The 21,771-nt window shown below is 31.0% G+C and overlaps 1 protein-coding gene across 4 annotated transcripts in view; it reads right to left on the bottom strand.

Moving 5' to 3' along the window:
* The window catches only part of LOC145284740 (lymphocyte-specific helicase-like), a 208,632-nt gene that overhangs the window by 38,229 nt on the left and 148,632 nt on the right, over positions 1-21,771 (bottom strand). For all 4 annotated transcript variants that reach the window (XM_080133683.1, XM_080133684.1, XM_080133682.1 and 1 more), the window contains exons 14-18: positions 20,867-21,025; positions 16,430-16,623; positions 12,617-12,839; positions 7,456-7,575; positions 5,373-5,489 (exon numbers count right to left, since the gene is read on the bottom strand). In XM_080133683.1, the coding sequence (XP_079989809.1) occupies positions 5,373-5,489; positions 7,456-7,575; positions 12,617-12,839; positions 16,430-16,623; positions 20,867-21,025 (813 nt within the window). The remainder of the gene's footprint in view (positions 1-5,372; positions 5,490-7,455; positions 7,576-12,616; positions 12,840-16,429; positions 16,624-20,866; positions 21,026-21,771) is intronic.

Here is a 21,771-nt window from a genome sequence, read left to right as displayed (position 1 = left end):
TTTTGTACATAGTTTAGTGTATTATTTTTCTTTTATTTCGCCTGCTCCCCACCTACCCCAAAACCCTATAAAGGAGGTGTTGAAAGGGAAACCTATACACCCAACACAACAGGGATACAGGAGAGGTATACTTCACTCTTTGATAGACTCGAGCATTTGTGGTTCTTTATTATCTTTTTAGAAAAAAAAGTTTTCCAGTTATGTTGGGCTTGTTATCGAAGTCAATTGACCCTGCAGCCATCATTTACTGAATCTGTTTATTGTATAATGTGGAGAGTGTATTTTCTTGTTATGTTTGTCAAGTTTAGAGTTAGATGAGACTTGACCAACCGATTGGTTGGATCGGGACTATCCACGTAAGGGCCAAAGTTATGTGTGGCAGGTTCATAGGCTTATAATGTCCTGGGCACCAGGATCCTGTCCTTAGGCATCACAGGTTGCCACCCATGGTAAACAGGTGACCCAATTAAGGGAATGTTACTCTCTCCAGGGGAGCAGTCGGCATATTCTAATGCTTCACCAACAGGGCCAATAATAAATTGAAATCTCAATCTAATTAAACATCATTTTTTAAGAAATTACCTGACAAGTAATTGAAAACAAACAGGATGAATATATATATATATATATATAGACACACAATGGTTTTCAGGCGTCATCAGGAGAGAATGTACACCATTTCAGAGCTTTTTAATACTTTCTTACATCATCTGTCGTTTATATATCATCATATTAGTTCTAATAACTAAAATATTTAAAAAAAAAAAAAAAAAAAAAAAAAAAAAAGCAAAAAAGCCAGAGTACCTTATACAGAATGAAGGTTGCGCAGTGTGCTGGGGTTGGGGATTGAACCCCAAGCATTCCATTTATAAGATAGTTTGTTTGTTTGTTTGTTTGTTTAACCAGCATATCAAACTGTTTGGGTCATTTAATGCTGTATACAAGATTTAAATTTTTGATACTTTCAGAATCGATTTTCGCTGGGTATATTGGGCCAATGTTTTGGTATAGTTTGTTATTTGATGGTTTTTATATTTTATGGTAAAGATTTGATTGTTTTAAGAAATTTAGAATGGTTTTAGGATTTTCTTTACCAAAGATTTCTTTTAAGCTTGTAGCCTTGTAGTAGTGTTGACGAATTTGTGTGAGATCATAGCAGTCAAGTAAGAAGCGTTTCACTGTATAAGGTTCGTGACATGGTATACATTTGGGGGATGGGGGTTTCTTCACTTTTTAATATGTGGGAGCGAGTTATGTACGCGTGTTCTATCCGGATACGTGATAAGACTACTTCTTTTTTACATGATTTTCTGGTATCTATTAGGTTTTTTTTTTTTTTTTTTTTTTTTTAAGTATAAGGTAATTTGAAAGAGTTTGTTGTTTTGCCAATCGTTCCAACTTTCTTGCCATTTCTTTGTGATAAAAATGTTTATTGAATGTTTGTAATCCATATATGGGACCTTTATGTCACTTATTTGTAGTTTTAAGGAATTTTTGGCCGCTTTATCATTTCTGCAGAAACCGTAGTGACTGGAAATCCAACAAAAGAAAGTTTTGTGTTGCATGATAAAATGGATCTTTTGTAACAGTTTGATAAGTAGGGGATTGTTTAATTTTTGATTGTTTATTGCTTCTAATACTGGTAATGAGTCTACAAATATTATAAAGATTTTGGAGTTTTGGTTGGTGATAATATCTAGAGCCAGGTTTATGGCTGTAATTTAATGTAACCCTAGATTGACGAGTTATTTGGTAACCTTTTCTGTTGAATAGTGTTTTCTGAAATAGCGGCACATCCCACTTTGTTTGGATCTTTGGAACCATCTGTGTAAATGTGTGTCCAATTTGGGACTAGGCATTACGGGTTGCCAATCCAGAATGTTGTTTAGTTTTTCTCTATAGTCTGCAGGGTGAGTATTGGATTTAGGATATATTGCCAGGTCTAGTATGACTTTGGGTTGATTTAACAGCCAGGGTGGGAGTTCTGGAAGATTTTCCTCGTGGATGCTGGTTAGATCTATTGTTCAGCTCTGCTTCGTTTATTGGATCCTGGGATGGGATGTAGATAGTGCAGATATTTATAGTTCTGTGTAGTGTAGCCACTGCAGCAATGGCTTGAATATTAGTGTTTAGATTTATTTTGCTTTCTGAGATGTTATTTCTAATAAGTATAGATACTCCTTCAGAGGCTCTCTGTTGGGTATTGTGGATGTGATTGTATTGTTTGTAGTTTTTTATATTTATTTTATCTTCAGCTTTTAAAAAGGTTTCTTGGAGACATAACAAACCATCAACCAGCCATCATATAAGAAGTAATCAGTCATTTATGTTAGCTTTTAGGCCCCGGCAGTTCCATTGGATGATCTTTTGGGTTATGATTAGATTTTATGTATTTGTTTTTAACTTTTGTTAGTCGTTGATGTCTGATCTTCGATCTTCCGTGTCTATTTCCTCAAATCTGTTTTGGATTGAGTCTCTTGGTCTGGAAGATGAACGTGGTCTGTTTATTTTGCTTTTAGCTTCTTTGTTGGTTGCTGGTTTGTTTCCTTTTCCATCATGGGCACTTTTTGGTGTCTTTTTTTTTTCGGTAAGAGATTGTTTCTGTGGTTGCTGTAGCACTTTGGGGTTTTGTGGGTCTTTTGAGTTGAGTTTTGGTTTGGGAGTTTTGTTCAGTTTTGTAATCTTTATTTTCATTGTTGATTTGTTTTATAGCTTTTTTGAATTCTTCCATTAGTTCCCTTACTTCATTGAGTAATTTAATGATGTCTTCTGGTTTGATGTTTAATAGGTTTGCTTTTGTTGTTGGTTATTTGGTCCGGTGGTATGCTGTATGTTTTTTTTGTTATTTCTGAGTATTTTATATTTTCGGCTAGGTTATGAGCTTCTTGGAAGGTTATATTTTTTGTATATTTTATTTTAATAATTTCTTTTTCTTTCTTCCATTTGTCACATTCTTTTGAATTTGCACTATGGCCTTTTTGGCAGTTAATACATTTTGGCTCTTTTTGGCAATCTGTGTGGGTTTCATTTTCTCCACACCTCATGCGTACTGCAGAGCGTGTGCACCAGTCTTGGTGTCCGTACCTTTGACAATTGTAGCATCTGAAAGGGTTTGGTTTGTATGGTTCTATATTTATTTTTTCATATCCTATTTTGATGTTATTTGGGATTTGATGGGTATTAAAGGTTAGAATATAGGAGTTTGTATTGATGGTTTCACCATATTTTTTAATTTGGATCCTTTTTATATCGATAACATTTTGATTTTTTAGGTTAATTTTAATTTCTTCCAAGGAGCACAGTGATAGTTCTGAACTCCTGATTACTCTTTTACTAGTATTCAATGTTTTGTGGGGATAGATTTTTACTTTTTGGTTGTTAAAAAATCTCCATTAAAAAATTTCTGTGATATGTTTTTGGTTTTCTACTTCCACTAGTAGTGTGCCGTTATTTAGTTTTTTGACCATTTTTGGTTTGATACTTGAGAAAATTTTCTCTATTTTGAAGGGAGACACTTTTGTTATCGGTTCTCCTTTGGTTGCTTCAATAATAATTATGAAAAAAAAAGGTAGATTTTGCACAAGATTTTGGTTTTGTGATTCTGTTTCTACATCTGAACTAGATTTGTCTGAAACTTCACAATGGTTTCTTTTTTGAGGCTTTTTATTTGCCATTTAAGTATTTTGAATTTTGAATTTCTTCTGCTCCCCACCTGCCTCCGAGCCCTATTTGGGAAGTGTTGGAGGGGGGGGGGGCATTCACCCCAACGCAACAAGGATACAGGAGAAGTATACTCTTCCTGCTGATGGACTCAAGCACCCATGTTTCCCTCGTCCTTTCTAATGGCCTCATTTCTAGAAAAGATATTGGTTTTCCAGCCGTGTTTTATCCATTCTTCAGCAAGTTGATTGACCCTCCAGCCACCGCTTACTAAATCAGTTTATTGCCTAATGTGGAGAGCATGAGCATGTTTTCTTGTTATGTTTGTCTGATTTAGTGCTAGTCATGACCAACCGATTGATTGGATCGGGCCTATCCAACCGCCTGTCTTAACCCAAGTAAGGGCCAAAGTGGCGTGTTGCACCTCATGTCCTAATAGGACCTTGAACATGATCTGCTCAACCACCAGGATCCCGTCCTTAGGCATTACAGGTTGCCACCCATGGTCAGCAGGTGACCCCATTGAGAGACTTTTACTCTCTGCAGGGGGGCAGTCAGTATATTCTAATTCTCCACCAACAGGGCTGGTTGGGAAGTAGGGGAAGAAAAAAAAAAGGGGGGGGGCTGTTGTTTTTGTAGAACATAATTAACTTTTACAAACGAGAATAGAAAAACAAAAAGGAACATCAATGTAGGTGCATTTTGTCTCAGGAAGCCAATAGACAGCCTGATCTGGTAGCACCAGCATTTATAAAATAGAATATTGTTATTTTTGTGCAGTAACAAAAGTTTACTTATGCCAATGAGCATTGTTTTGTATGGGTGAATTCTTGTTGAAATAAACCAAGGAGGAACTTTTCTCTCCAAAAGTTGAGATCACACTGATTGTTCAATGAAAGAAAAACTGAGTTGGCATCGTTTGTATTACTCAATTGATGAGATTCATGTTTGGACAATTGTTTCTTATAATTTGAGAGTCAGATTTTTTAAAGCTAGCATAGTTATATTTGAGGGGAAGGGGGCATTTTCAACTGTCACAATTGAACACCTGTTTTCCTATGATTTTGACACATGTGACATCTGTAATATTTTTAAAATTACAAATATTACAGATGTCACATGTCAATGTTTTATTCACTAAAACCAATTAACTCTCAACCACCACTTTCAAACTTTATTATCATTGTTATTTGATTATTACTGGTGAAATAGGAATTTTATTTGTGAGTTTCATATGTTGGATTTGATGTGACCAGCCGATTGATCAGATCTGGCCTCTGTTCTGCACCTGTCTAGTCGAGGCAAAGGCCAAAGGAAAAGGGGGAAAAAATCTTCAATGATTGTGCATTTTTGATTAGGAAGTCGATATCATTTCATGTTTATTCAAAAACTGTTTCAGGCTTAAAATAGAAAGTGAAAAGAAATTTAGTTGATTTTAATATATTTTACTTTAGGGACGTATTTACAACTATAGCGAATTGATTGATTTTGCTTTACATAATTCCTTTGAAGTATGCAGCATAGAAAGAAAAAATACATTTATAATTTCAAGTAATTTTATTACATAATGTTTAAGATAAATATATGAACTGTACATACATTTAACATAGTACTGATTAACTATTTACTGAACGTTTCTAGTTTCATTAAACAACACAGTTGGAAATCTAAATAAATTCTGCAAAATATGGAGCCAATGAGAAGAAACTTACCCAATCACTATCATAAATGATAACGGTGTCGGCAGCAACAAGATTTATCCCTAAACCCCCGGCTCGTGTGCTTAATAAGAAGATGAATGTTCTTTCATCTTTATTAAATGTATCAATCTGAAAAAAAGCCAATAAGAACATTTTTAAAATGGATTAGTAGTTTCTTTATCAGTTTGAAAATAAAAATGCAAGATAATCCCATATGGTTGGGAATTATAAAAAAACTCAATATTTTTGTGCTTATATCAAAAACTAAATAAGTATAAAAACTATTAAAAAATAAAAAAAATGGTTAAATTAGTGATTTTTATTTGTTTTTAAATACCAAAATAAAGTATGTCTTTTATTGCTTTTTTTGTTGGACTCTTGATGATGCTGACAAATTTTTATTTTGCTTTTCTGATATTAAAGCTGTGTTTGATAATATAACAATAATAAACAGACAATGAAAAAAGAAAATGCTGAAAGTGTAATAAAAATTAAAAAACAATTGCTATTTTAGAAATTGCTAAGAATAAAACAAAAAAACAAATGCAGACGTGTTAATATATTATGAGCAATTTATATACTTGCAATTGAGAAAAGTAATGGAAACTATATTGATAAGCATTTTATATAGTTTGAAGGTGTAAACAAAGTATTCATATAAGCATCATTACAACCTTTTTTCTTTTTTGTATTATATAGCAATGAATTTGAATAAAAAACACGAGTTGCTAACCACTAAGATTTTTATGTCAATCCCAAATGCTTGGAGATTAATTTTATTGATCAACAAAGTGTCGCAAAGATTCACAAAAAAACTTTATTTGATGAAAATAAAAGCAAAAAGTTAGAATGTCTAAAAGAAGTAGAGACAAACCTGAGGGGAAAAAAATTGAAAAATAAAATAAAAAATGTATACAAAGTCAAGATGCTGAGAAGAATTACCAAATGCATAAAGAAACCAAGAGAAAATTCAATATGGAAGACTTGAAAAAAAAAAAAAAAAAAAAAAATGATTTTGTAAAGAAAGCATACCAGAAAGAAAAGATTGCACATTAGAAAGTTTATAAATATTCTTTCAAACTAAAAATGAGATTGTTTCTGCTAATCAGAGAAAAGTATTGAAGAAAAGTATTGAAGAAAAGTATTGAAGAAAAGTATTGAAGAAAAGTTGCTGAGAGGTGTAGTCTAACAGAAGCAATACAAGAACTATGCTTTGTAAAACCATTGACAGAAAAATTTAGTTTTGAGTATTTGATATCATGAATCATGACATTTGCAACAGAAAGAACAGAAAGGTGATAAATCAAATCAGATAGCAAATATAACTGATATCCCTGGATGCATTAAACTTTTCTTTATAGAGTGAAATATATCAGTACAAAGAAATCGAGAACGAAATTGAAAGGTTATACTGAAAAAGGTAATTGGTACAGAATCCATTTGAAGTTAAAGAAAAAGAAAGAAAATGATAAATACGGACAAGAGTAGATAAAGTTTCACTTTGGTTGTGATTAAAAAGGGATGACCTAAGATGGAATGAAAGATATTTGATGTCTAACATAGAAACCAAATTGAAAAGGAAAGGATACCAAGACAATGCAATTGAATAGAAAATTAATTTTGACACTGGTTATATTAGCAATTGTGTGATATCGATTATTGCTGTGACTTTCCTTCCAAACAAAATCAAAAGTTTAAAATAACAACACTTTATTTTGAGAGGCTTAAAATGTTACTTGGTTTCTATATTAAACACGACACACTAATACAAACAATTCAGCAGTTTAAGGCCGATCCATCTTTTTAGCCTAAAGAGACCAACTAAACAATCTGCTAGTTCTTTTTCTTAAAAGGAAAAAAATTATATATACATTCAAGGTAGGTCACATTAATTAGTGGACATACAAACTGAGCAAGGCGTCTTATATATAGATTATATCTGGAGTCAACATAAATCCTGTAAAGTTTCAAGTAGTCTTTTTCTCAATAAAAGAAAAAAAAAAGTCATTTTTTTAAATCAAGTTCTTAGGTGATCTTTCCTATTACAGGCCACTAAACATGCAAAGAGTTTGTTTATAATAAGATTAGAACTTACTTCTTCTTGTCTTTCTTTAAATCCATAACTACCATCCAATCGAGAGTATGAATAGTTTTTGAGGTAGCAATAATCTTCAAGAATATTTAAAATGTGAACAAACTGAGAAAAGATTAACACCTGAAAAACATAAGAAAAAATGTTTTTTTAATATACTGGTTTATAATGTAAGTTTATTTGATAAAATGAATATGGTTATGCACTTCATTTTGACGATGAAATCTAATTAGACATTTAATTTGCTTTGTCATTTGAAAAAATCATTTGAATTATTTGGAATGTTTTCAGTATTTATTATGGTTACAAGAACTATGACAAAATGAGAAATATACAGAAAATAACCCTTATATTATCAGTGGACTAGATTGAATGATTAATCTTAATGAAAACAGCAAAATAAATAGATGTAATTGGAGTATTTAGAAAATGTGGATCAGATTGGTTATCAATAATAAGATATGTAAATAACACCCAAACTCACAAAACAAAAAATCTTTCAAAATTTGTATTCTATAATTCCTGTACCATGTTAAAATATCAAAAAAATAGTAATGAAAATATGAAAATTAATTTGTTATTTGTTTTGTTTTTTAAACTTAAGAGATTTTCTATTAGATCTGATATTAACTAGTGGACATTCTGCAGTTAATTGCAGAAAATAGGTTTTACAGGGTGGAACGATAAAATTGTCACCCTAGAAAAGACAACATAATTCCACTTCCGTTTGATGAAAACCGATTTTCTTTTTTGTTGCAAACTATCTACTAGTTGGCCAGTTGTGAACAAATCCCTAGAATGATAGGAGCCTTATATCATGTCTGAAAGTGACACAATGTTTAACAAGCAAGGTCGAGGATGCGACACTGTACAACTAATGCTCCCTACCGATCCAAGTAATGACAACAGGATCATCAAAATGCATCATTGGATTGTCATGAAGAATAGGGATGTGCTCAGGGGTGATGAAAACAAAATTTTCAGCCATGGTTATGGTATTTGGTGTGGTTTCAAGTGAGGGCCACATCAAGTTGACTTAAAAGTAAACACCAAAGGGTACCTGAAGAGGGTGATGATCTTCTGGTGCAATCAAGTGGCCGCTGGCAGACCCCGAATGTGGCAGCCGACCCATGTCCAAAGAGGCCTAGACTTGGCTTCAGATAAAGCGCTACGACTTTGTACCCTTCTCTCAATGTCCCCCCTCCTCTTAGAATTCGCTGGACTACTTCGTTTCGCCGAGCACATCACTAACATGACGTCCCACAACAAAAAAGCTAGCATGATCACCGACATCTGCCAAGTATTCATCAAGCCCCTGCCAGCATTTGTGAAAAAGGCATGCTTCCAGTTCTGGACCCATATCAAGGTGGTGACTGAGGCTGAAGGTGGCTACATTGAATAGATGTCAACTCTACTACATAATTAAGTTACATGAATTGATTTTTTTCAATAAAGGTTTTAAAATAAAGCTGTTGTGTTGTTTTCTTTAGTGTGACACTTATCGTGCCACTATATATTTTATGTTATTGACTCGTTATCAAAAATTTTACCCTTTTAAAATAATGAAACGTAGTACAAAAATAGCAGCAAGACAGAAAGGGAGAGAGATCAGTAGAAATAAAGTTGTGGTTATCACAATTTATTATGGAAACTTATTATACGAAAAACTCAGAATCTGAAACTAGAAGTGAAGGTTTGTTTGTTTTTACCTATGTTTATTTCTTTTTAATTCTTAATTTGTTTTTACCTTATGTTTATTTCTTTTTAATTCTTAATTTGTTTTTTACCTTATGTTTATTTCTTTTTAATTCTTAATTTGTTTTTTACCTTATGTTTATTTCTTTTTAATTCTTTATTAGTTTTTACCTTATGTTTATTTCTTTTTAATTCTTAATTTGTTTTTACCTTATGTTTATTTCTTTTTAATTCTTAATTTGTTTTTACCTTATGTTTATTCCTTTTTAATTCTTAATTTGTTTTTACCTTATGTTTATTCCTTTTTAATTCTTAATTTGTTTTTACCTTATGTTTATTTCTTTTTAATTCTTAATTTGTTTTTACCTTATGTTTATTTCTTTTTAATTCTTAATTTGTTTTTACCTTATGTTTATTTCTTTTTAATTCTTTATTTGTTTTTACCTTATGTTTATTCCTTTTTAATTCTTAATTTGTTTGTTACCTTATGTTTATTTCTTTTTAATTCTTAATTTGTTTTTTACCTTATGTTTATTTCTTTTTAATTCTTAATTTGTTTTTTACCTTATGTTTATTTCTTTTTAATTCTTAATTTGTTTTTTACCTTATGTTTATTTCTTTTTAATTCTTAATTTGTTTTTACCTTATGTTTATTCCTTTTTAATTCTTAATTTGTTTTTACCTTATGTTTATTTCTTTTTAATTCTTAATTTGTTTTTACCTTATGTTTATTTCTTTTTAATTCTTAATTTGTTTTTACCTTATGTTTATTTCTTTTTAATTCTTAATTTGTTTTTACCTTATGTTTATTTCTTTTTAATTCTTAATTTGTTTTTACCTTATGTTTATTTCTTTTTAATTCTTAATTTGTTTTTACCTTATGTTTATTTCTTTTTAATTCTTAATTTGTTTTTTACCTTGTTTATTTCTTTTTAATTCTTAATTTGTTTTTACCTTATGTTTATTTCTTTTTAATTCTTAATTTGTTTTTTACCTTATGTTTATTTCTTTTTAATTCTTAATTTGTTTTTTACCTTATGTTTATTCCTTTTTAATTCTTTATTAGTTTTTACCTTATGTTTATTTCTTTTTAATTCTTAATTTGTTTTTTACCTTATGTTTATTTCTTTTTAATTCTTTATTAGTTTTTACCTTATGTTTATTTCTTTTTAATTCTTAATTTGTTTTTACCTTATGTTTATTTCTTTTTAATTCTTAATTTGTTTTTACCTTATGTTTATTTCTTTTTAATTCTTTATTAGTTTTTACCTTATGTTTATTTCTTTTTAATTCTTAATTTGTTTTTTACCTTATGTTTATTTCTTTTTAATTCTTAATTTGTTTTTACCTTATGTTTATTTCTTTTTAATTCTTAATTTGTTTTTTACCTTATGTTTATTTCTTTTTAATTCTTAATTTGTTTTTACCTTATGTTTATTTCTTTTTAATTCTTAATTTGTTTTTACCTTATGTTTATTTCTTTTTAATTCTTAATTTGTTTTTACCTTATGTTTAATTCTTTTTAATTCTTAATTTGTTTTTACCTTATGTTTATTTCTTTTTAATTCTTAATTTGTTTTTTACCTTATGTTTATTTCTTTTTAATTCTTAATTTGTTTTTACCTTATGTTTATTTCTTTTTAATTCTTAATTTGTTTTTTACCTTATGTTTATTCCTTTTTAATTCTTAATTTGTTTTTTACCTTGTTTATTTCTTTTTAATTCTTAATTTGTTTTTTACCTTATGTTTATTTCTTTTTAATTCTTTATTAGTTTTTACCTTATGTTTATTTCTTTTTAATTCTTAATTTGTTTTTTACCTTATGTTTATTTCTTTTTAATTCTTAATTTGTTTTTACCTTATGTTTATTTCTTTTTAATTCTTAATTTGTTTTTACCTTATGTTTATTTCTTTTTAATTCTTAATTTGTTTTTTACCTTATGTTTATTCCTTTTTAATTCTTAATTTGTTTTTACCTTATGTTTATTTCTTTTTAATTCTTAATTTGTTTTTACCTTATGTTTATTCCTTTTTAATTCTTAATTTGTTTTTACCTTATGTTTATTTCTTTTTAATTCTTAATTTGTTTTTACCTTATGTTTATTTCTTTTTAATTCTTAATTTGTTTTTACCTTATGTTTATTTCTTTTTAATTCTTAATTTGTTTTTACCTTATGTTTATTTCTTTTTAATTCTTAATTTGTTTTTACCTTATGTTTATTTCTTTTTAATTCTTAATTTGTTTTTACCTTATGTTTATTTCTTTTTAATTCTTAATTTGTTTTTACCTTATGTTTATTTCTTTTTAATTCTTAATTTGTTTTTTACCTTATGTTTATTTCTTTTTAATTCTTAATTTGTTTTTTACCTTATGTTTATTTCTTTTTAATTCTTTATTAGTTTTTACCTTATGTTTATTTCTTTTTAATTCTTAATTTGTTTTTACCTTATGTTTATTTCTTTTTAATTCTTAATTTGTTTTTTACCTTATGTTTATTTCTTTTTAATTCTTAATTTGTTTTTACCTTATGTTTATTTCTTTTTAATTCTTAATTTGTTTTTTACCTTATGTTTATTTCTTTTTAATTCTTAATTTGTTTTTTACCTTATGTTTATTTCTTTTTAATTCTTTATTAGTTTTTACCTTATGTTTATTTCTTTTTAATTCTTAATTTGTTTTTACCTTATGTTTATTTCTTTTTAATTCTTAATTTGTTTTTTACCTTATGTTTATTTCTTTTTAATTCTTAATTTGTTTTTACCTTATGTTTATTTCTTTTTAATTCTTAATTTGTTTTTACCTTATGTTTATTTCTTTTTAATTCTTAATTTGTTTTTACCTTATGTTTATTCCTTTTTAATTCTTAATTTGTTTTTTACCTTATGTTTATTTCTTTTTAATTCTTTATTAGTTTTTACCTTATGTTTATTTCTTTTTAATTCTTAATTTGTTTTTACCTTATGTTTATTTCTTTTTAATTCTTAATTTGTTTTTTACCTTATGTTTATTTCTTTTTAATTCTTAATTTGTTTTTACCTTATGTTTATTTCTTTTTAATTCTTAATTTGTTTTTACCTTATGTTTATTCCTTTTTAATTCTTAATTTGTTTTTACCTTATGTTTATTTCTTTTTAATTCTTAATTTGTTTTTTACCTTATGTTTATTTCTTTTTAATTCTTAATTTGTTTTTACCTTATGTTTATTTCTTTTTAATTCTTAATTTGTTTTTTACCTTATGTTTATTCCTTTTTAATTCTTTATTTGTTTTTACCTTATGTTTATTCCTTTTTAATTCTTAATTTGTTTTTACCTTATGTTTATTTCTTTTTAATTCTTTATTAGTTTTTACCTTATGTTTATTTCTTTTTAATTCTTAATTTGTTTTTACCTTATGTTTATTTCTTTTTAATTCTTAATTTGTTTTTACCTTATGTTTATTCCTTTTTAATTCTTAATTTGTTTTTACCTTATGTTTATTCCTTTTTAATTCTGGCAACATTCGATCTAACATTCCCATCTTTCCACTGTGTTTGATCAAATCGTTATTAAGGAGCAACTCCCCTGTCTTTGGATTTAATGGATGTTCAATCAAATAGGGATGGTTGCAAATCTTCCTCAACATCATCATGATGTTGTTCATCTTTAGATTGACTACAGAGTTTGGTGCCGGAAATGATGACTTTGAAGATCTGCAGAAAATAAGGAAAACCAATCAATGTGAACAGTCTAATGATAAAAATTCTTAAATACATATAAAAAGGATATATAATATAAATGAAATACATATAAATTAAATACATATAAAAAGGATCAATAATATAAAAAGGATATGAATAGTCAAAATGGTAAATGTAGATAAATTTCTCAGCTGGGAAACAACACTAAATAGAACAAGTTTTGTTTAGTAAATTTTTATATTTTATTATTGTTTCACTTTTTGCATCTCGATTCTTTTCACCATTTCTTGCAATTGTTTTCACATAAACATATTCTCTTTTATGTCGAAATAAAAAAATATTTGTAAAAAGTTAGTTATTAGCAAAAATATCGAAGAAGGACATTATGGTGAACAAACACATGCTACACAGTTCTCCTCCCCTAAATGAGGAGGTAATGTGCAAGAGGATATCATGCATTTCCCCCCCTCCCCCCAAATCAAGATGATATTCGGTGAGATAACAACATGATACCAGAAGAGATAGTATACACCCCATCGAAGAAGATAATCATGGAAGGATAGTATTGTTATATAGGAGCACCATTTACGTTTTGGTGTATAACATAAAAAGGTTCCGTGTGCGTATGATTGTCTCTAATATAAATGGTTGTGTGTTTGATTATCATAAAGGGAATCGTGTGTGTGACATGTATTTTCAGAACCTACCTCTGCTTCTTCGATGTTGGACCATCTGGAAATTTCTCATCCTGGAGGGAGACTTGATACCTGTTTGACGAAGATTTATCACTCCAAGACGATGAAATGGTTTTATAGTTTTTATTTCACTTTCCCCAGAGGTCCTGCAGAAGTGGAAGTGAAATCGGCCTGTGTGGGGGTTCTTCTTCTACACACGTCAGCGTTCGTCTCCCCCCTCCCCAGTTAAGAGGGGGAGACAACGGAAAAACCGTCCGTCGTCTTCAAAGCCCAAATCAAATCTCCAGATCTAGCCAACCTGACCACGTCACATAGACGTAATCTGGTCAGCTGACCTTCGGTTCTGGTAAACGTGTCTACACTCCGCGTTTACTCACCTCTCTCTCTCTCAGTATCATGAGGAATGAACATATACAATACTGCCTCCAAAGAGGAGGTAATACCTGGGAGGATAGTCTTATTAGAGGAGAATGTAATGTCAGTGAGTACAAATCCTCTTGCTTATTGTACCCAATTCCCAAAATTAAGTATTAATTTTAAAACTTTTCTCTCCAGGGTTAAAACGTCTTAAGTATCTATGCAATCTTACAGAATATATTGATTATACAAACGTTTTCAGTAACTGAAACTACTGTTGGAGTGTTTGGATTCTCCATAATTCTATACACTTGCAAGAATTTTTATAAGGTTTAATCCGTTGGTGTACACTGTGCCTTTTTTAGCATTTCTTTTTTTCTTATGGATCGTTGTTTTCTTTTATATCAAACTAGCAAAAGTACCCGTCGTTGACTGGGTTCAAAAACAGCTTACAGAAAATCGACTCTGATTTATGAAAGTATGATAGGTTATGAAAAAGGAAGGGTTTTAAAGAGATAGCTTCAAATTTGGGGGTATCAAAACCAAAGCAAAATATGATGAAAGAAAAATAAAATAGATAAACCCCATAATTTATTATACCATACCTGTTCACACTGAAACACTTATCACAATATTCTGTGGATCTATATTAAAAAACCTTGTTAAACTTTGTGACATATTTACATTCTATGGAGGTCAGGTGCGAATGAACACCTCATAATTTTATTATACCATATTTCTTCAAACTGGAACATAATTATCAAAGTATACTTACGCAGATAGATATGAAAAGTCTTTAAAGTTTGTGCCTATTTCTATTCTATGGAGGCCAGGCACGAACGCAGACCCCACAATTTTATTATACTATCCCTATTTAAGTTAAAATATACTTATCAAAGTATTCTTATGTACATCTATATCAAAAACACTTGTAAACGTTTTTTTTAAGTTTTTTATTTCCATACTTTGTGGACCAGGTGCGAATGCAGACCCCACAATTTTAATGAATCACCGTTCTGCCAGATCAAACATGCCCATTCATGTGTCTCGATATATCTTCTATCATTATATGTAATTAGTTTTTTAAAATAGTCAACCATATAAGAGCCTATTCGTGACCAGAGACACACACACACACACACACACACACACACACACACACACACACACACACACACACACAGCTTTATATTATAGATTTGGCCTTCATTTTAGTGCATCTGCCTAATCCATCTGAAAAAAACTTTGGGAAAGTTTTGTTTCAATTCAGCTTTTAAATCCTCCGCATCTGAGGTCATATTTTCGACTTTCTAGCAGAAAATATCACCTTACTTTTCATTGGATCTTGTATATCTAATTCTATTTTTTACCTTTTGATTTTTTAATGTGAACCTGTACGATCAAGCTTGCCACAATTTTGACAAGTTTTATTCCAAAAAGGACAAAATTCTTCCCCAATACAATTTTCCACATCAGTTAGGGGGTAATTTTTTGTTTTTACAGGGTTTGCTTGTTTTGAAAATATGGGTAGCCATATTCATATTCTTTTCAGGTGAGTAATTTTTGGATTTCTACTGAAAATGTGGCTGGACATTCTTTTTCTCTTTAAATTTATACTTTACTTTTTTCTGACACATGATATGCCCTCCATGTTTATAGAATGTCTTCTCACATTTACAAATTTTTGGCAATCCTTTGCAAGATTTTGAAAAGTAAGATTGAGTTCACTTTGGAGATTCGCTAGCACTGTCTGCATTTTCCTAGCAAAAATGAGACATTTAAAATATCTGCTAACAATTCTGCGAGTTTTAAGTCATTACAGTGCTTGTTTATGACCGACACAAACACTAAATAATCTTTGTCATATCATAGGGAATATAAGAAGCTGCAGACGAATGAAGACACGCATAAAACATAGCCATTGTTCTGGAAAGATGTAAAATTGCTTTCCACACTAATGTCATGCTGTTAAAAATTCAAAATTGCCTTGATGTAGAAATGAAGCAGTGATTTATGTCACTCTTTGATAGCTTTAAAACACAACAATACCAAGTTGGCACAAGTTACAAGAATCCCATTGAAACTTTGCAAGAAAAAATTACTTAGATCTTAAAATTTTTTTAAATGAAACAGCTTATACAAATAAAATATTTTTTTGGCTTATAACTGGAGGTGGTGTTTTGATATTAATTCCTTCAATGTATTAAGTAGAGAATTTGAACTCTCAAATTAATATGAAATAGTTGTAAAGAACTCAGATGAAAAGCACATAAGAATGAGGTTAAGAAATTTTGATTTGAATAATAAAACATATCTGTATTCATGATCATTTGATCCTGGTTTATCAAATTTTTTTATATTTTCATGAAATTTTAAAGTGATTCGGAAAAAAAAATCAGATTATGCTAAACAGCAAAAGTTATGAATAAAAGAAGCAAGATGACTGATGTTCCGGTTAAATGTGCATCATTATCAGCTCCAAACAAAAAATTGACTAGAGGTAAAACTAATGAATTAGAATTGTTTAAGAAAATCCAGAAAAGTTCTCACTTTTCTTGCCGACGTTCCTTGCCCTCCTCTGCTACCTTGTTGATCCACTCTATTAACTTTTTTTCATCGTAATCAGACCAAGTTTTCTTCTTCTCTGATTTGGTCTCTTTTTCCAACATATATTTATAGTCAATTTGCTTTGTGGATCGGCGTAGAGGACGTCCTTTCACATCCATTTTAACTTTTGCTTCCACCTGAAAAAGAACAATGATTTTTAGATAATCAAGATTTCAGAAAAAAGTTAATTGATCCAGTTCAAACACAAAAATAGTCAGCTCAAGAGATATAGATAATTGGATTGTTGATCCTCTGAAGGTTCTAATCCTCAGAAAATATTCTTTCATCTTCCAATACATTCCACTATTTTCATATAGAGTTTCATTATCAAATAAGCACTACCGATGAAAAAAAAAGATTCTAAGAGAGCCAGCCTGAAATGGAAAATATGACAAAAATGAAAGATAAATTAGGTTGAAGTTTATAAAAACATTTTTTCAATTGTTTTAAAATGTTTCTTAAACTTAGTGAAATTGGTAAATAAAAAGAATGTGAATGTGCAGGGGGGGTGCGTTCACTACACAGGTCTCAGTAATTGTTCACCTGTTGTCTTCCTCTGAAGTCGGCGTCTGATTTTGACGTAAGTCACACACTGTGAATCGTGTGGTCTCGGTCAGTACTATAACAGAAGGATTATCCTTCAAAACAAAAGTATAACTTCAGTTTAAAACAAGTTCTATTTTTCAAAGATACAATGATACTTTTACACTGAGTAACAGATTTGCAATTAAAACTGATCAAATGGAGATAAGTGCAACTGAACAGACGATAAGCTTAGAGCCATGCGTCTACAAGAAATACAGAAACCCAACTGACTTCCTCTGCTAGAATATATCACAACAAAACAATCTGAGATTATCAAATGTTACGAGGGATACGCAATAAGTCATGCCTCTGACCCACTTCCCATAGCAGTAGAGCAACGAAATTTGGCACAGTTATTAGTCTTTCTCTACATAGGAATCACCTAGAGTTTTGCATTTCTCTCATCATTTGATGCAGCTCTGGAGACCGTTTTTGTAGAACACCCCAGGTTGGTCCTCCAATCACGACGTGACTTCAGAAATCAAGGCTGCATCTGGGAAACGCTTTTCTTTCAAAAACAACTTCATGGCTGGGAAGAGGTGAAAGTCAGAGAGTGCAAGGTCAGGAGAGTAGGGAAGATGGGAGAGGATTTCATAACCACACGCCTGTGCTTCTGATCTGGCGACATGCGAGTTGTGGACCGGAGCGTTGTCCTGCAAGAGGATGGTACCTTTGCTGATCTGGCCCCGCTCTTGATTTTGATAGCTTCCCTTAATTTCCTCAAAAGTGAAGCATAAGAGGCTCTTGTAATTGTGGTACCCTTTGCCAGGAAATTTGTCATCACTACTCTGTTCTGGTCCCAGAAGACTGTGAGCATGACCTTGCCAGCGGAGGGCTGCCCCCTTGCCTTCTTTGGAGGTGGTGAGTCCAAGTCCTTCTACTGCATTGGCTGGGCTTTGGTCTCTGGATCATAGTAATGGACCCAGGTTTCATCCTGTGTAATCAGTCTTTTGAAAAACTTTTGACTCCTTGGCATATCTCCAAATTCATCCTTGAGCACTCATGGTCATGAATGATAGTTTCCACAGACCCTGTACTAATCTTGACATCTTGGGCTATTTGGCGAATAGTAATGCGCCGATCTTCCAAAATAGCAGTCTCAACTTGACAGACAGATGCCTCATCAATGGCAGAAGGGGTCGACCAGGTCTGGGAGCTGTTTCCACAGACTTCCAGCCAGGTTTCAATTCACGATTCCAGCGTTTCACAAGGTCATATGATGGGGCATTATCACCATAAGTTTCTTTCATTTCATCAAGTCTCCTGTGGTGTGCCTCCTTTCAAATACAAAAACCGGATCACTGCTAGACATTCAACAGGCTCTATTTCACACCTGACCCAGTTCAAACACTTGTAAAAACAGAAACCACAATTAGTTCAGAGCTGTAATTTGCCACATAACCCGTAGAGATATAAATCATTGCACATGCAAAATTTCAGCAAGATCAGACAACTGGAAGTGGGTCAGGGGCATTACTTATTGCATGCCCCTCGTAAACGATGAGGTCCACCATGTGGAATAAACATTACTTTTGGAAAATCTCAAGTGGGTCATAAAGCATGGAACATTGTATCGAAGAAAACATTATCATTTCAAAGATCAACTAATGTCTTAGGTGGTCTCTCTGTCTCTAAGATAAATATTTCTCATACAGCAGACAGTTGTCTCCATGTATTGCTACCATGTGACCCGATAAACATGCTGCGTTACACATGTATACAAGAACAATTCCAAAAATGAACAATATATTAACCACAGACGCACAAAAATGTTTCTTTCTACAAGAATTAAAATCTATAAAGAGGTCTGTATATGTTAATTGAAATATAATTACTTTGGATGAGAAGTCAGCATGTGTGTGCATGTAGGTAAATGTCTAAGTAGTCAACTTTCTTATACCCTATGCATCAATCTATTTTTTTAAATCATGGCAAATATGAAATGAGTGTTGGCAGTTATGCCTACACTCATATGAGATGTTTTTATTCAAGTCTTTCTCAGCTAAAGACGAATTACATTTGACAAATAAGAATTGGCCATAAAGAAAGCAAAAATGGAAAATTATAAGTATTATTAAAATTTAAATATTTCAAGCAGATTTCCACCATCCCAAAATTGTATTCTCTGAGAAAAAAAAAAAAATGAATGTCAGATGTCAATTTCATGCAACGTTCTTTGTCTCAACATATGAATTGGTCCATGTGCTATCTTTCCAACAACTGGCAAAGAAAACTTGCCTTTTTTAAAGCCAACATATGCAAAATTATTCTTGTGAATAACAGTTAAAATCAATTCCTTCCAAAATTAAATTCTTCCCAGTTTGTAAATATATTTACATTATTATACCTGGTAAAACTAATGTAAAAACATGAAAATATTTTAGAACAAATTCATTCATTTCTTAAAGGAAAAAAAACAAGCATTTTATTTTAAAAATAAAAATAGTAAAAAAAAAAAAAAATAATTTAAAAAAACAAGAACCTCCTAAAATTTATTGCACAAAAATTCCATTATTTTCAACAACTCTTAGCATATTATTGTCAACATCTAATGTTAGATTTGCAATTTTAGCAGCTGATAAGTTGTTTGCAGCAACTTTAACTGCCTCTCAGAGGTCATACTTGCTGCTGAATTGCTATTTATTAGAATAAATGTCTCTCTTGAGACTGCTCCATAGGTTCTCAATGGGATTTAGGTCAGTTATTTGAAAGCTAGTCAAGTCCACATAAATGAATCTTCAAATCCCTTCAACAAGGATTTAGCAGATTTTGATGCATGAATTGGTGCATCATCTATGCTATAGATCTATGCTTGGCTAAATTATCGAACCATTCAAAGAAATATTTCTCTAGACATTCACAATAACTTTTTGAATTCATTTTAACCCAGTCTTTCACTTTAAATGGACCTACAAGCTCATTACCAATAGTCCCAGCCCATATCATGATTCTACTAAGACCTTGCTGCTGTCATTATTTAAAACAATGATTGTCTAGTCATGTAGCTTGCAAACCCATCCTTGAGCTCATTAAGTATGATCATTGATTTATTTGTAAAAATACTAAAATCAATTTTCACAAAGCTGAATTTAAATAAATGTAAAGCCTCTATGAAAAAACCAATCATGTTAAGAGATTAAATCAGACAAAACAATTAAAAAAAATTCATGAATTTGAATACACTGATATATATATATATATATATATATATATATATATATATATATATATATAATTATTTTCCACAGCCAAAACAACGTCGCAGCCCACAAGAGCCAAGAAAGCCAACAAACTGGAAGTTTAAGACTCAAATTTCGGCCTCATTTGGGTTCATCAGTTAGACAGATCCGCGCTCAGAATTTGAAACCAGAACCTCTTGCATGCTAGGTGAGCACTCTACCAACTGAGCAAACACGCCACATACACAAGAATGTCTATTAACTTACACAGATCAAGCAACCTGCGGCAAAGATCTGACAGTGGAAAGAATCTACCTCATATCAAACAAGGGACGAGGTATCAAACCAGCTTTAACCTAAGCCGACGTCTCACCAGTAGGAATTTTATAGACGTTGTTTCGGCTGTGGAAAATAATTATATATATTCTCTCACATTTTTTGAATATATATATATATATATATATATATATATATATATATATACATACATACACACACACAGAATTACTGTATAGAATGAATTCTCTGAAATATATAATCTTCCCTCACAATGAATTATGTATCCAATAAATACTTTATTAAAATAAAACCTCCATTGCAAGAGAAAGATAAATACCTTGTTAGCAAATAAGTCTTCAATTGTGTTGTCCAGAGTTGCCTTATAAAATATTTGTTGCAGTTTGGTAAGTGGACAAAATACCATAATCTCTTTCTTGGGTGGAATCACCATTTCCACATCCGATTTAAGACGGCGAAGCATGAAAGGTGTTAAAATCTGCAAAAAGACATTTTTAAAATTCTTGTTTTAATATAAAAATGTGATAATTTAAACTCACCTACATTTAAAAATTTTAAATAAAAATTGGTATTTTGCAACCCTTAATACAGGGTGTTTCAAAAGTCTTGGGAACATTACAAATGCGTATATCTCATGAACTATTCCAGGTAGAAAAATGAAACTGGTGTCATTTTAAAGCTTGCTTAATCAAGTTTTTGGTCATACTAATGATTTTCGTCTTATCTTTCCATGTGCAGTAATGGCGTTCTCTAAACAAGACAAGGCGTTTTGCGTCCTCCAATTTGCAAAGACTGAATCGTGGACATGTGTTCAGCGTGCATTTCGCAGGAAATTTAAAAAAGAAGTCCCTGAAAGGAAACCCATTGTCAGATGGCATGCTAAATTTGTGAAAGATGGGTGTTTGTGCCCAAGTAAGCGAACAGGTCGCCCTTCAACTTCAGAAGATGCAGTTGAGCAAGTCCGGAAGCCTTTCAGCAGAGCCCCCGTAAATCAGTGAGAAGAGCCAGCAGGGAACTTCAGCTTGCTCCAGCAACTGTCTGGCGTGTCTTAAGGAAACGACTGCAAATGGTACCTTACAAGCTCAAGTTGGTCCAAAAGTTGAAGGACACTGATAAGCCACTTGCCGTGACTTTTGCATTGCAATGCAAGAGAAGTTGGAAGATAACGGCTTTGATGACCGGCTTGTTTTTAGCGATGAGGCGACCTTCTATCTGAATGGCAAA

This window comes from Euprymna scolopes, chromosome 9 (genome assembly GCF_053919585.1).
Source record: "Euprymna scolopes isolate OS-2025 chromosome 9, ASM5391958v1, whole genome shotgun sequence".
Taxonomy (NCBI): Eukaryota; Metazoa; Mollusca; class Cephalopoda; order Sepiida; family Sepiolidae; genus Euprymna; species Euprymna scolopes.
The sequence above is the reverse complement of the archived record's forward strand: the minus strand, read 5'-3'. Positions and strand labels throughout refer to the sequence as shown.